Source organism: Urtica dioica, chromosome 12 (genome assembly GCF_054948205.1).
Source record: "Urtica dioica subsp. dioica isolate 48M chromosome 12, U.dioica_male_clone48M_v1_H2, whole genome shotgun sequence".
NCBI lineage: Eukaryota > Viridiplantae > Streptophyta > Magnoliopsida > Rosales > Urticaceae > Urtica > Urtica dioica.
In genome coordinates this window covers 12470356-12484076 of record NC_142767.1, presented here as the reverse complement: position 1 = coordinate 12484076, position 13721 = coordinate 12470356, and the positions used below count along the sequence as shown (strand labels likewise).

Sequence of the window (13721 nt, the reverse complement as noted above, 5' to 3'; positions counted from 1 at the left end):
AATCAATACTTGGATAACCCCGTCAGATTCAATCTAATAAATATTGAAACGAAGACACGCTGTGAGACATTTAGACATCCAAGCATAAAGATCTGACACCTAACCCAAATAATAATTGAAAAGAAAATTATATCATGAAACTGCAGTTCTGATTTCTGACAGATAGAAAACTAAAGAAACCAACCAACCAACTGGAGGTATACATATGGATGTTAATAATAATAATAAACAGAAATATTCAATAATATGAAGGACAAAATTTTCCTATGCCCGCAATATTACAGAGGCAAGGAAGGAATAATACAGTTATCGAAAACTCACCAAAACAAAAATACATAAGTAACAATCTATGAAAAAGAAAAGAAAAAAACAAAAAGAATAATAATACAGGAAAGAAACATGACAATTACCCAGAATAAACTAGAAAAGTGAAGAATAACTTCTGAGATCGCCATTGGTATTGGTAAGCAAAATGAACCTGCCTTTCATTCCGGTTCACTTATTTAGTATCCATCCACCGAGAGAGAGAAAAAAAAGAATCTTAATCTGTCCCCCCAAAAAAGAAAAACTCTTCTCCGAATTAGTCAAGAAAGCCGGCCGGAATTTCTATACAGTTTCAGTCAAAGGAAAAAAAAAAACAAAAAGCTTCTTTCTAGTACAGATAATGCCTAATTCTCTCGGGCTTCCTTCTCCAGTTATTGTCGCCGATGAGGGGCTTCATCAAAACCCGCTGATCGTTCCCCGTTTCGGAGCGAAGCAGCGACTGAAGCCTCTTCAAATGGCCGTGGCACTGCTTGTGGCCAAAAGGGTTAGCTCGGGCAATGAAGCCATCCTCGTCCGGGCACATCACTCTTTGGTACGGCGACTGCCATTTGGCTTGCAGATACGCGAGAGACCTCCATGGCGGGAGAGGCATCGAGTTCTGCTTCAGAGAGAATCGGGCTGCCTCGGCCATCACTTGGAGGTACTGGCTCAGCCTCACCGACAAACCCACAAACACCACCGGCAGAGAATTCAGAATCCTGTCGTACGAATCGACCGCTCGGGCGATCTCGAAATGGCTCCTGAAGTCTATATCGATGAGGAAGCGATCGGAATTTCCGGCATGGCCGCGGTTTATCACGTCGATGTACTCGTGATCCCCTACACATATCATCACAATACTAACCTTGAATAATTTACAAGTTTAAAAGCTACCAAAGAAATCACCTCTACCTCGGCCATCATTTTGATTTTAAAAAAGCCCTTTATTCAAAATTATAATTCACCTTAAATCATCGAGTTCAATCCAATTCGAACATTCTCTTGTTCATAAATTTGTAAAATGATTCAAAGTATAGTTTTCTTCGGACAATCTATCGCCTCAGAATTAGAAAATCTCAACCTACAAATTCACCAGCCGAAAAACGAGATCATATAAAGAAAAAATTACCTCCGGGGACTTTTCCAGAGCCTTGCCACTTGGAAGTGCAGACCGCGGCGTCGTAGCCAGAGAGCCTCAAGAGCTTGACAAGAGCGAACCTCATACAGCTGGCGTTGCAGAGCCCGGGCTTCATCACCGCCTGCAGCTCCGTCTTCTTCATCGACACTATTAGCGAATTCACAGTCGAGACCAAGTCGTCCTCGAACTGCGCTATCGGATGTTTGCAAAACTACACACCATTAAAACAAAAAAGCATCAATCATCCGATTCTAAAACACAGAGAGCTCCAAAATTAGGGCGAAATCGAAAGAAAGAGAGATTGAATGAGAAAGACTTACCGGAATTTTCTCGGCGAGGTGAGCGAGATCGGAGATACCAGACTCGCTGTCGCTGCTACACCACGATTCAGCCCCGGCGCTTCCGTTCTCCAAGAAATCGCTTACCATTAGACCTAAGTCGTGTTCGCTCTCGTGGCTGATTCCGCCGCCGATCTGGTGGCCTCTGGCTACCCAGAGATCGCCGCCGGGAATCAACACGCCACAATCCATCTTCTTCTTTCTCCACCGACCGAGATTCAAGCTTCTCTACGCCGCGTGATATCAATGAATTTCTTAATAATTTAATATTCCGAAATTCATTTCCTCCAATCAAAACTTATTTCTTCTTTCTTTGTTGTCTCCAATAGTCTATAATGTTCTATTATTTATTTAGAATTTTCGTTTTCCTTATTTTGTAGAGCAGAGATTCAGAGATTATTTCTATAAAAATCGAATTCGCAATTCTCTCATTTGCTCTGGTTGTGTATCTTTTAATGAGATAGAGAGAGAGAGAGCGAGAGAAGGAAGAGAAAAGAGATATAAAGCGTTTCTTGTTGGAGAGGAAAGGTAGAATGTGTGAGAAAAGACGGAAATGGCGAAGGAAAGCACCGGGAAAAGAGAGACAAAAAAAGTTTGGTTGGAAGTTGGGATTGATTGACGAAAATGTCCTCCTCTTTCGGTTGAACGGATAAGGATATTTCATTACGGAGAGAGACTGGAATTTAGTGAATTTGGACGGGAATAATGGTCATATTCTTTGGAACGTTATTTGATATTAGAATTTTCTTTTTTTACTTCTTTTAAAGAAATCGTTTTTTTTTTTTTTTTTTTTTTTTGGCGACATTGTAGTCGTAGATAAAAATAACTATATAAGATCTCGCGGGATCTCATTTTTGTATTATTGGTATCATGTAAAAATTAGAAAAAATAAATTCATAAGATGAAATGTGGTTTCAGAATTTTTGTCTCAAAACCATCTGAAAAAAGGACAAAACCGAGATCCCATGTAGTATCATTTAGTACTCTTTTTTTAAGTTATATTTTTTTCATTATAAATAGGAGAGTTTTTATTTTTTTTTCAATTGCATTCATGATTAAATTATCAAATATGGGAATTCCGGAACAGAAAAATATGGTAACGGGAATTTTCAGTACCGTGAAAAATAGTTTCGGGATTTTCCGGTACCGTTTTCGACGGCTCCGGGTGTCCCATTTCCCGTAAAATGTGGGACGAAATTTCCCGATACCGTTTTAAAATTATTACTGAAAGTGATTGTCGATTACTTTATATTCAATTGATCTAAGATATGAACCAATTTTTTTTTTTTTCAATTCTCAATTTCAAATAATTTGATTCGGTTAATTGTATTTTATTATCCTAGATAGTGGGTGTCTATCCTCACTCTTCTTCTTTTTTATCAAAGTTTTTTTTATTTAATGCAACTATTGAACAAAATAACAACGAAATTAAAACTCTACGATACTGTTGTGTAACAACTAAAGGTGATTGGATTAGCTTATGTGATTTCATCAATTTGTGAAGACATTTTATGATCTAAAAAAGGAGAAATTTTGGTTCAAAATCGATTATAACATCAGGATCCATTGCCCCATAATATATAAGATTTTCTCTAAGGCGTTGGCAACCCTCCTCGAGCCGATCCTAGAGGCACTAATTGACGAAAATCATAAAAAGAAATGTGATTATGTAGCACTTAAACTCGAGATGAGTAAAACACACACAAAAAATCGAGACAAATTTTCAATATAGAAAGGTGGTTTAAGTCATGTCCACCTACTCCGGTCCAAAGCCTCGGAAAAAGATTTCAATATAGAAAAATCGGTCATCACTTTTTTCTCAAACACTTATCCAAGGAGTACTGCAGAAGTTCATGCCCAACTTGAGATCAATATCTTCATTGGGATTGATCTCTATTTGGGCTGCCTACCTTCCCGCTTCGGTCGAAAATAGTTCAATTTAGTTTCTTGAGGACAAGAGCAAAGAGCTGGGTCAATGGGTAGGGTAATAAGCACTACTCTATGAGTGAAAAAGAGATTATTATTAAGGCGGTAATTTAATCCATACCGACTTCTATAATGAGTACCTTTAAGCACCCAACAAAATTTCGTAAGGATAAGAAAAAGGTAATGTGCAACATTTTGGTGGGTTCAACCGAATGGAATTCAAAGCTACATGTGGCGGAAATTATGCAAACATTAAAAAGAGATAGAAAATTGATTAGTTGCAACAAATACTTATATATTTTAAATTAATTATAATGATTAATTTTTAAAATTTAACATGAAACACTACTTTTTAATTTTGTGGAAGTTGAACTCTAGCTCTCTCAAAGAGGTTATCTTGTGGACAAGACTTCTCGTTACCAAAACTAAGTCACTGTGAGTTTTAAATCTAAGGTATTTTTGGAACTAACGCACCGGAATGAAAAAAAAAATGAATTTTTTTTTTATATTTTCTTTTTGTTATTGGATAGAAAAAAATTCAAAGAAATTAAGTAATCAAAAGTCAAAACTGGTATTTCATTTTCCTAGCAAATTTGAATAAAAGAAAAAAGAAATACAAGCAAATTTTGAGTTTTGACATGCGATGGTCTTACATGTACATCTCTTTCTCTCTATTTCCATTCTCTTTAACATTGGATTGTTTTTAGAGTTTAGTTGGTTATACCTTTTTTTTTATCATTTGCCGTTTTACAAATAAGTCTTGTTACTCAAGTTCAACAATTAGAGGTTAGTATTTAGAGAAATTATCTCAACTATCATTATTTTGATAAATATTTTTTAATATTTTACTAAAAATTTAATTTGACTAAAAATACTAATAAATCATTTGTACAAATATAATTTTACCCTCGAAAATGATGTCAACAATTGATATTTATTCTTGATATAGATATCAACAATTGACATCTATTGTTGACATCTGTGAGTTTTTTATTCTCTGTTTGTTGACATAGATATCAACAATCGACATTTATGTCAACAATTAACATAGATTGTTGACATCAATTGTGATGGTAAAATTATATTCGTACAAGTAGTTTAGTAGTATTTTTTTTTTTTACCAAATTAAGCTTTTGGTGTGAAATTTTTTTTTTTTATCAAATGGTGATAGTTTTGACAATTTCTCTGTTATTTACTTCCTTAAATTTTGGTTCTCTTGTCTTTGGCACACTTAAATAATATTTTTTTTATAAATTTACAGGTAAAATATTTATATAATTGTCGAGACTCGGGATAAGTTAAAGAACAATTCAAACAGGTTTTTTTTTTTTTTTTTACTTATTGGAGAAGGTCACTATTCAAACAGATTTGGTACGTTAATTTGACTAATCATGAAAACACACCATGGCCTTAATATTTCTTTTTTCTTTTTTTCTTTTACGCGGCACAGGCACTTGCTGAAAATTATAAGATTTTTTACATTACTTTCTGACAATTAACATAAAATTTTAACATAACAAAGACTAAAATAGTCATATACCCGACTCAATCTGAAATTCTGAATACATTTTTATTTATTATTTAATATTTATTTATCCAATACTACTTCTATATAAACGCATAACGTTTTTCCAGGGCATTCGAAGCTACCGATGAAAATTTGTCATATAAAAACGCCCTAATCTTGTGATGTCTTCATCCACAATTTGATCAGAACAAATAATCAGAATAATGGAATAAATAAACGCCCTATCTTATATTCACAATATTATATCACGTTCCATAATCTTCTTTTTTTAATTTAAAGATTCCAGGCATTATTTCTCACCATAGTGTATTGATTAAGAAAAGTCTGTAAGAAGAAATTTCATTTATACCTAAAAACAACTATTGTTAAAACAATGTGTACTTAATGAATTATGAGGCCAGTTGGGCAAATTTCAAAAACTTTATATCCTATTTGATAGAGACATCATGTTGGACCCAAAATAGTATTGAAATTTCTAGTGAATTATTAAATCTGTCTGTATTTAACCAGCTTGAGTATTGTTTATGTAACCTAGAATTGAAATTTCATTCTCACAAACAACTATATAATCCAATTAATTATTTATGGTTGAAGTTCTAGCTGTACACATTAGATTTGACCACATGCTTCCGAACATTGCCCACAAGCAAACCGTGCAAATAAATTTTCCTATGAAAAAAAATAATCTATTAAAATATGGTTGGAACTTGGAACCGTTGGATTGTCTAGCACAAAAATTATGACTGACAAAGTTTTTTCTTTCCTTCTTCTCACCTATAAGGTGAGGTGTGTTTGTAAATTGAGAAAATGAGTTGGGCAAAATAGGAATCTCGTGAAGTCAACTACTTTCCTTTTTATTTCTTTATTTTTGCTTGGGAACCAAGTCACTACAGCAATTGCGCAACTTAGAATATTTGTATAACAAATTGTAGGAAACAAGAAACATGTGAATTAACTATGAAATGATTTAATTCGATATAAATAAATAAATAAAAAACTATGAAATGTTTTAATACATCTATATTTCCTCTTTACTCTTTCTTTTTCTCTCTGCAAAAAAAAATATTTTTTTTATTCTCAACCATCACCCTCCTTCTCGTGGATGAGACACCATTTTCGGTGCTCTCTGACTTAGGAGATGATGATAGTTTTAGTCATCTTCTCTATACCATCATTTTTAGAGCGTTTTATGTCATTCTTGCCGGATTCTGCCTCGTCCATCCCGTCGGATTCCGCCTCCCTCATCCCAATGGTGCTCGGATTCAGTCTAACCTTCGCTGCCTCCAGGCACGAAGCCACATGGAGGTGAGAGGGGGCTATAGCCCCCCCTCAATTTTTTTTTTTTTTGCATTTTTTGCCCATTTTTATTTTATTTTTACATTTTTATACCCTCAAAATTTACAAATCAACCCCCCCTGAATTTTTTCTTGCAAATTAGCCCCCACTAACCTAGATTTCTGGCTTCGTCCCTGACTGCCTCCATCTCCAACACTCTCGACGGCGTCGTTACGATCATCCTCTATCTCCGCTTCCCTCGGCTCCGTGACCCGTTACACCGTGACTCCCCCGTGCGTTGGTGGTGTTTGTTGTTTCTTGTGGTGTGTTTTTTTTAGAGAATATGTTAGTTTTAGCTTCCGTTTGGTTTAGTTTTCTAAACTCGTTTCTTTTTTTAAATTATGTTTTCTTATTCTAATTTTTAAATTTAAAAAAAAAAATTAAAATTACGTTTCAGAATATTTTAAATGTTGTTTGGTTATGTTTTCCATTCAATTGTTTTTAGATTTTAATTTAAAGTTTAAGAATTATAATATAAGTACATAAGAGAAATAAAATAGAAAAGAACTTTTGTTTGTTTTCTGTTTTCCAACTAAATTTCAAAGCAAAAAAAAAAAAACATAATTCCAAATATGTTTTCTAAATTAATAACCAAATATGTTTTCTAGTTGTGTTTTCTAAAATTTATAATTAGAAAACAGAAAACAAGATTGAAAAACTAAACCAAACAGGGGCTTAGTTTATCTTTTGCATTTAGATTTTTTAAGCTTTGATGATTTATCCACTATACTATGGTGGTTTTTATGTTCCAAAGATGACTTAGCCATCTATTGGGTTCTTAGTTTAGGTTTTTTTGTTCGTCTTTTGGCGGTGCAAACACTCAAATGTCTTTTACCACGGTTGGCGGTCTTCGAGTACTTTGGTTTGTTCACTAACCTTTGAGAGTTTTTCGAAAGAGCCAATGAATTGCTCGAATTTTAGTGTGGTCTATATTCCAGTCGGAAGTTCTCACACAACGTGCTTTCATCCGGTTCTATAATTGAATCATTGTTGTCTTAAGTCTCATTTTATCTTGTTAAGAGATGTACGATGTTCGTACTCTTGGATTTCATACCTGTTATTTATTGAAAGTCTTGGGCAACTTTTAATAAAAAAAAATAATAAAAACATATGAATTTAGACAAATTAATTTCCTAAGAAATTATTACTACCTGCACAATGTTCAAAAACATGAACTTGCGTAAGTTTGTCATATATAATAAATTAAAAAGAAATAGTTATATATGAATTTGTGATTACCCAAATATATAAGGATATGTAAATCGTTATATCATCTATATATATATATATATATATATATATATATATATATATATATATTTTTATACGTAGTTACTCAGATAAAATTAGATCTTTTATACATGTGTTTGGCGTTTTTAAGCTATCAAAAATCAGAAAATAGTTTAAAATATGACCGATATTTTCATAGATAACATATCTTATCGAAATATTTATTCCGATATTATTTTGTTTAAAATTTATAGGACACCGCTTTATTTATTCCAAATTAACATTGTGTTCCGAATCCCGCAATATTTCTATACGTACTGCAAATAAATTTACAAAAAATTATACTAACTAAGCCACGTAAAACTTTTGAATTGCATTTTAGCCAACGTTTTAAGATTCTTTATTAACTAATCAAATTGATGACGTGACAATTAAATTAAAATTTTGTGTACCGATTATATCCTTGTGGTCAATCGGTTAGTTATATATTAATTTTTGAAATAAAAAAAAATTGTTAATTAATATGCATTTAACTCTGATTACTTTAGTTGCTACTATAGCTATTAACAATTTTATAACAACATATCTCCATAACATCTCTCTCTCTCTCTCTCTCTCTCTCTCTCTCTCTCTCTCTCTCTCTCTCTCTCTCTGATCTCTCTCTCGGGTGGAAGTGGAACAACTACACAGCAGGAGCAAATGGTGGGGTGAAACAAGAAGAAAAGGCGGAGGCTCGCCGAAGAGGAATTGCCAGGAGTTGTGTGTGTTGCGTGAAGGAGAAGTTGGCTGAGAGGAGGTTGTTGGAGTTGTTTTGTTCTTCATGAAAGTTAACATTTCTAGAGTTTAAACATTTCTCTATTTTTGTCTAAATTTGGAGATGGAAGTTTAGGGTTTCCTTTGTTAATGTTATTGTTTGGATTCCGAGAATCTAAAATTGATTTGGATTGAAGATCCTAGGTTTTCAGATTTGTACATTGATTTGATTATTGAATCTCTAGAAATTTGTCTTTGAAGATGTAATAATTTAAGTTAATGATACGTTGTCGTTGCGATCTCTTTTTTTTTTTTAACTTGTAATAATTTGTTTGTTTTGATTAATTTGACGCATAATATTATTGAATCCGAGATCTCTGTTTTTCGTAACATGTCTTATTTTTATTTCGGTTAATTTGACACATAATATTTGTTATTTACTGAAATTAACTATTATTTACTAGTATTTAAGAATACTAACAGTACTATCAGCTTTCTGGTCCAGCTCGTCAATGGTGTTCTTCGTGTCGAGGATTTGTGTGGGGTATTATTCATGTGGTCTCGTCAATGTGGTCTTTTGCGTGGTCTTATGCGTATTTCACGGGATTCGATTACAATTTTTTATATTTTTAATTCTATTTCTAGTATTAAATAATTAGTTTCATGTTTGAATTAAAAATTGAAAATAGTCAAATGTGGGCTGTGAATTTATTTTAGAAATGATATTTCAGACTTTTTAATTATGTTTATTTGGTAAAATGACTATTTTACAAAATAAATAAAAGATTGGCTCTTTTCTAAATTTGTGATTGTAAATGGCCACCTATAGCGCCCCATATATATTGCAAATATCAAAACTTTTAAACTAACTATTTCATTAAATATTTGCGGAATGCTAAAAAAAATGCGAAAATACTTCAATAATATGCGGTAACTAGTAAAATGAAATTTGCGGCACAACATCTGAAAGCAGTATTTTAATAATTTTTAGATTATTTAGTATCGAAAACAAGGATAAATGAAATCTATTTGTCTTAGCGTATAAGGTACGTTTGTTAATTTTCTTCTTCATTAGAAATAAATTTCTCAATAAATATAAAATTATGACAACTCTAGCTTTAAATAAAAAAAATACGACACACAACTGACATTTTAACTTCTTCTTTTCTAATCAAAATTATTTGCGCATCATGATAATTCAAAATTTGAAACTATTTTAATCAATAATTATATTCACTCTTTCAAAGAGAATAAATACAAGTATTATCAAATTAACACGACATAACGCAATTGATCAAGTAATCATTGTGTTATATTTTTGTTTCGTTCTTGCATAAAGTAGTAAATAATTAAGCATTTGATATATCATCATAGTTCATATAAAGTCTCCGATTTGTAGATGAGACGCGGATAAAATAAAAGCCAGATTGCAATTATTATGTCCCCATGGATTCCATTTTGGAGCGTCGTGAGCTGACCAAATCAAAACACACGTTTCCGATTAATTGGTTGGGCGGCCAAGCTTTATATATCATCACGTTGCGCTCGACTGCGTTCTTACTTTTGCATTACTTTTATATATCGTCATTAATCAAAATACTAAAAATATGCTGCAAAGTGCAAGTTCATTCATCAAAGTAAGTAAAGATACTGCATAGCTCCTTAACTTTTTAGTAAGCATACAAGAACTTATAAAAACATGAGTGCAAACTATTTTATTCACTAAATGAGAGTCCTGCATTTTGTTTTACTTTATTATTTAATCGTAACAATAGTGTGTTTATAATATTTTTTTTTTTGGAAGATGTTGCAATTAGCTAATTTTTTAGCTTTTTTTTTAATTTTAGTTAAAATTTTATTCTATTAGAAAAATAATTCACAAGGTCGAAGTAAATTAAATTTAATTTACTTCGGCTTGCTGGACTATTTTATTGATAAAATAAAACTTTGACTATTTTTTTAAAGGAGGGTAAACTATTAGACTACTGACTTAACTGTCCCATAATTTTTTATCATAAAAATATATTTTTTTTTTTTTAATTTGTAAACAATTACTTTTATTGATGTTTTTGTTTTTAAAAAGATTCTATAGATATATAGTAATATAGAGATTTTAAGTTTGCATAATATCTAATAATTAGTTAATTATAATTAATTACTATTGATTTTATTAACAACAATTAATTGACAATTTTGCTCAAATAAATTCCACCCATTGACAATTAATAGCCTAAAGTTATTTTGGCAAAATTTTCAATTGATTGTTGTTAATAGAATCAACTATAATCAACCAAGTAATTTTTTTAGAACGGAAACTGTATTATTGATGATATTTATGAAAAGTGAATAGAGGGCCGGCCTGATAACTATTGTGGCCTTAGGCAAAAATTGAAAATGAGGCCTAATTAGAAAGATGGAACCTGGAAAGTGATGAACAGATTGCTCCAACTTCAAGCTTTAAAGTTGATTTTTTTTTCTCTTCACTTTCTTGCTTGAGAATAACTTCTGTGAAAAAAAAAACCAAATAACGTTGTGATTTTCTCTGATGTTTCAAGTTCGTTTGTTTTAAAATCTCTTCTCTGTTACTTCTCTTTGTGGACCTAAAAACCATAATGTAAAAGCCCACCTGCACCCATACTATATGACACAACGTCATAATCAGGTTTGGTCACAACCAATCATCATCAGTCTGATAGTTAATTATTTGGATGTGTTCAATATTTAAGTCTTTAAATTTAGTGGGCCAAGAAACTACAATTTATGAGGCCTTTATTTTTCTTCAAAGAGGAGAGACCTTAGGCAATTGCCTAAATTGCCTAAGGGAATGACCGGGCCTGGTGAATACAGAGTTCGCAACGGAGATAAACTCTTAAATAATTGCTGAAATTGTTCAAAGAAAGAGCATAAAGTAATCAATCAAGAGAATTGGACTCCTGAAAGGTAAACAATAACAGAGATGTCGAGATTACTCTAACAGGATTGCTCCATCTCCCTCCAATGAAGAGAACGAATTTTTTTGGCAGACTATTAGTTCCGCGTCGAAGACCATGACATCAAAGAGTTCATTTGCTAAACGACAACTCTCGTCTGAAATGAAAATATTATTACCTTCAGCTTTTGCTTGAGCATAGTGAGCTGAAATACATCTTTGATCCGGCTGATAGGTGCGTTACTCACGCGAAAAACTCATATTTTCCCGACTAAATCCAAGCTTGTTCTCAAATATTTGTGATGTTTTTTGTGTGTTTTTGAGAGACTTATAGGTTTTAGAGGCCAATGAGGTATAAAGGAGGTTAGTAGAGCATCACGTGAAGTAACGGAGCAATTTTGAGAAGATTCGAAGACTTTTCGCCAAGTTAGAGCAAAGAAGAAATACAACGTCCTCTTGTGAACAATTCTGAGAGTTTGAAGTAAATATTTTGGATGCTCCAATTCCATGATTAGATAGATCTCTCTCTTAGCTTTTCAACACATATTTATTTGCAAGAATCGGACATCGGAGCTAGGAGTTATGGCCGTTATAAAAACGGTGCGCGCCGGAAAAAAAAAGTTCGCGGCGCGACCCAAGGACCTCGCGCCGCGAGGTTCCAAAAATCACCGAAATCGATCTCCGAGCATGAGGCGCGCGAGGTCCGCCGAGATGTCAACCTCTCGGCGCGACCCTCAAACCACGTGCCGCGAGGTCCTCCGAGACAAAAAAAGAGGAAGCGCGGATTTGGAGTTGATCTGAGCCGTTGGATCACTTTTAATTACCCAGTCTGCTCCGAAAATTAAGAGAAACCCAAGAATTTCGACCTAGGCCTATAAATACACCTCTTAACCTCTTGTTTAGGGATCTTAGCACTTTTTTATTGTTTTCACTTAGTGTTTGGGAGAGATAGAGAAAAAGAGGAGAGCCGTTCTTCATCAATTCGCGCCAACTACAGTTTTATTCTTCTCCTTTACTCTTGAACTCCCGTATTTTAATTTACAATTGAGTATTTAATTATGGTTTCTTCTTCTTCCTATTCTTTTATTCTCTTTTTGTTTTCTCGCTACGCTATGAACTAATTCCATTAAGGACTATGGCGTAGCGGGTTTAGGATTCGGTTATGGATATGATTTAATATATTGAAGTTCAATTTCCAGTCTCTACTACTTTGCTTAATTCAAATCCGTTTTAATGCTTGATCGAGATTAGCTACCTTGTTCATGATTTTATACTTCAACTTGATGCTTAAGAAAGATTAGGTTGTTAGTGTTTTGGTTTGAATTACTATGATGCATGCCTAGGCTAGAGATAGTTAGGCTGCCATAGAATCGCGTGAATACTCTTGATATGAATGCTTGCCATTGTTAGGGATTGAGATCGAGAGAATATTTTCCTAATTTTGACATACGTTGTTAGATGCTCGAGAGAGATTTAGCAATATTATTTTTGTGAGTATGGTTAGCAAAGAGTAGTGAGTTGATTATTGATTGTGCGTGAAATTCGTATATTCAAACCGTTGAATAAACCCGTGAAGCCTTGGTCCTTAGCCTCTCTTTCTGCTTACAACTATTATTTAAGTGTTTTGTTATTTATTTGCATTAGAACTCGTCAATAATTTGTGACATCTTTCCATCCCCTCTTTAGTTCAATTCGTGGTAGTTGATTTGTTTGTTGATTAAGCTTGTTTCTCGTGGGACCGACACTCGTACTTAATTCACTATATTACTTGAGCGACACGTGCACTTGCGCGCGTAAAAATCGCAACAAGTTTTTGGCGCAACTTGTTGCGATTTTTACGCACGCAAGTGCACGTGTCGCTCAAGTAATATAGTGAATTAAGTACGAGTGTCGATCCCACGAGGAACAAGCTTAATCAACAAACAAATCAACTAGCACGAATTGAACTAAAGATGAGATGGAAAGATGTCACAAATTATTGACGAGTTCTAATGCAAATAAATAACAAAACACTCAAATAATAGTTGTAAGCAGAAAGAGAGGCTAAGGACCACCGGCTCACTAAAAAAATGAAGGGAAAATCCTATCCGAGGAGGCCACATTATTGGAGATGGGCTTTCGAGATCAACATCGGGATTAGAGGACAATCAAATCCCGCGGAAGAAGAAGATTCGGAGATTGCTAGCGTTGGTTGAGGATTTCCGAGGGTCGCAGAGAGTCGAGATTCGCGATTCGCGCGGA

The 13721-nt window shown here is 33.5% G+C and overlaps 1 protein-coding gene across 1 annotated transcript; it reads right to left on the bottom strand.

Annotated features, from left to right (window-relative positions):
• Positions 1-200: 200 nt before the first annotated feature.
• On the bottom strand, positions 201-2307 carry LOC149379192 (cruciferin (DUF506)). Its single transcript, XM_089604557.1, has 3 exons — positions 1762-2307; positions 1433-1652; positions 201-1143 (listed from the first exon to the last, which is right to left on the bottom strand). Exons 1-3 carry the CDS (start codon positions 1969-1971, stop codon positions 653-655), a joined length of 921 nt encoding a protein of 306 aa, XP_089460683.1. The 5' UTR covers positions 1972-2307; the 3' UTR covers positions 201-652.
• Positions 2308-13721: the final 11414 nt, after the last annotated feature.

Excerpts from the sequence above, each read along its gene's own strand:
- LOC149379192 (XM_089604557.1), bottom strand. The coding sequence starts at position 1,971 with ATGGATTGTGGCGTGTTGATTCCCGGCGGCGATCTCTGGGTAGCCAGA. Across the intron at positions 1,653-1,761 it reads ACCTCGCCGAGAAAATTCCG|TTTTGCAAACATCCGATAGC; the intron begins GTAAGTCTTTCT and ends AATGGTGTGTAG. Across the intron at positions 1,144-1,432 it reads CTCTGGAAAAGTCCCCGGAG|GGGATCACGAGTACATCGAC; the intron begins GTAATTTTTTCT and ends TGATATGTGTAG.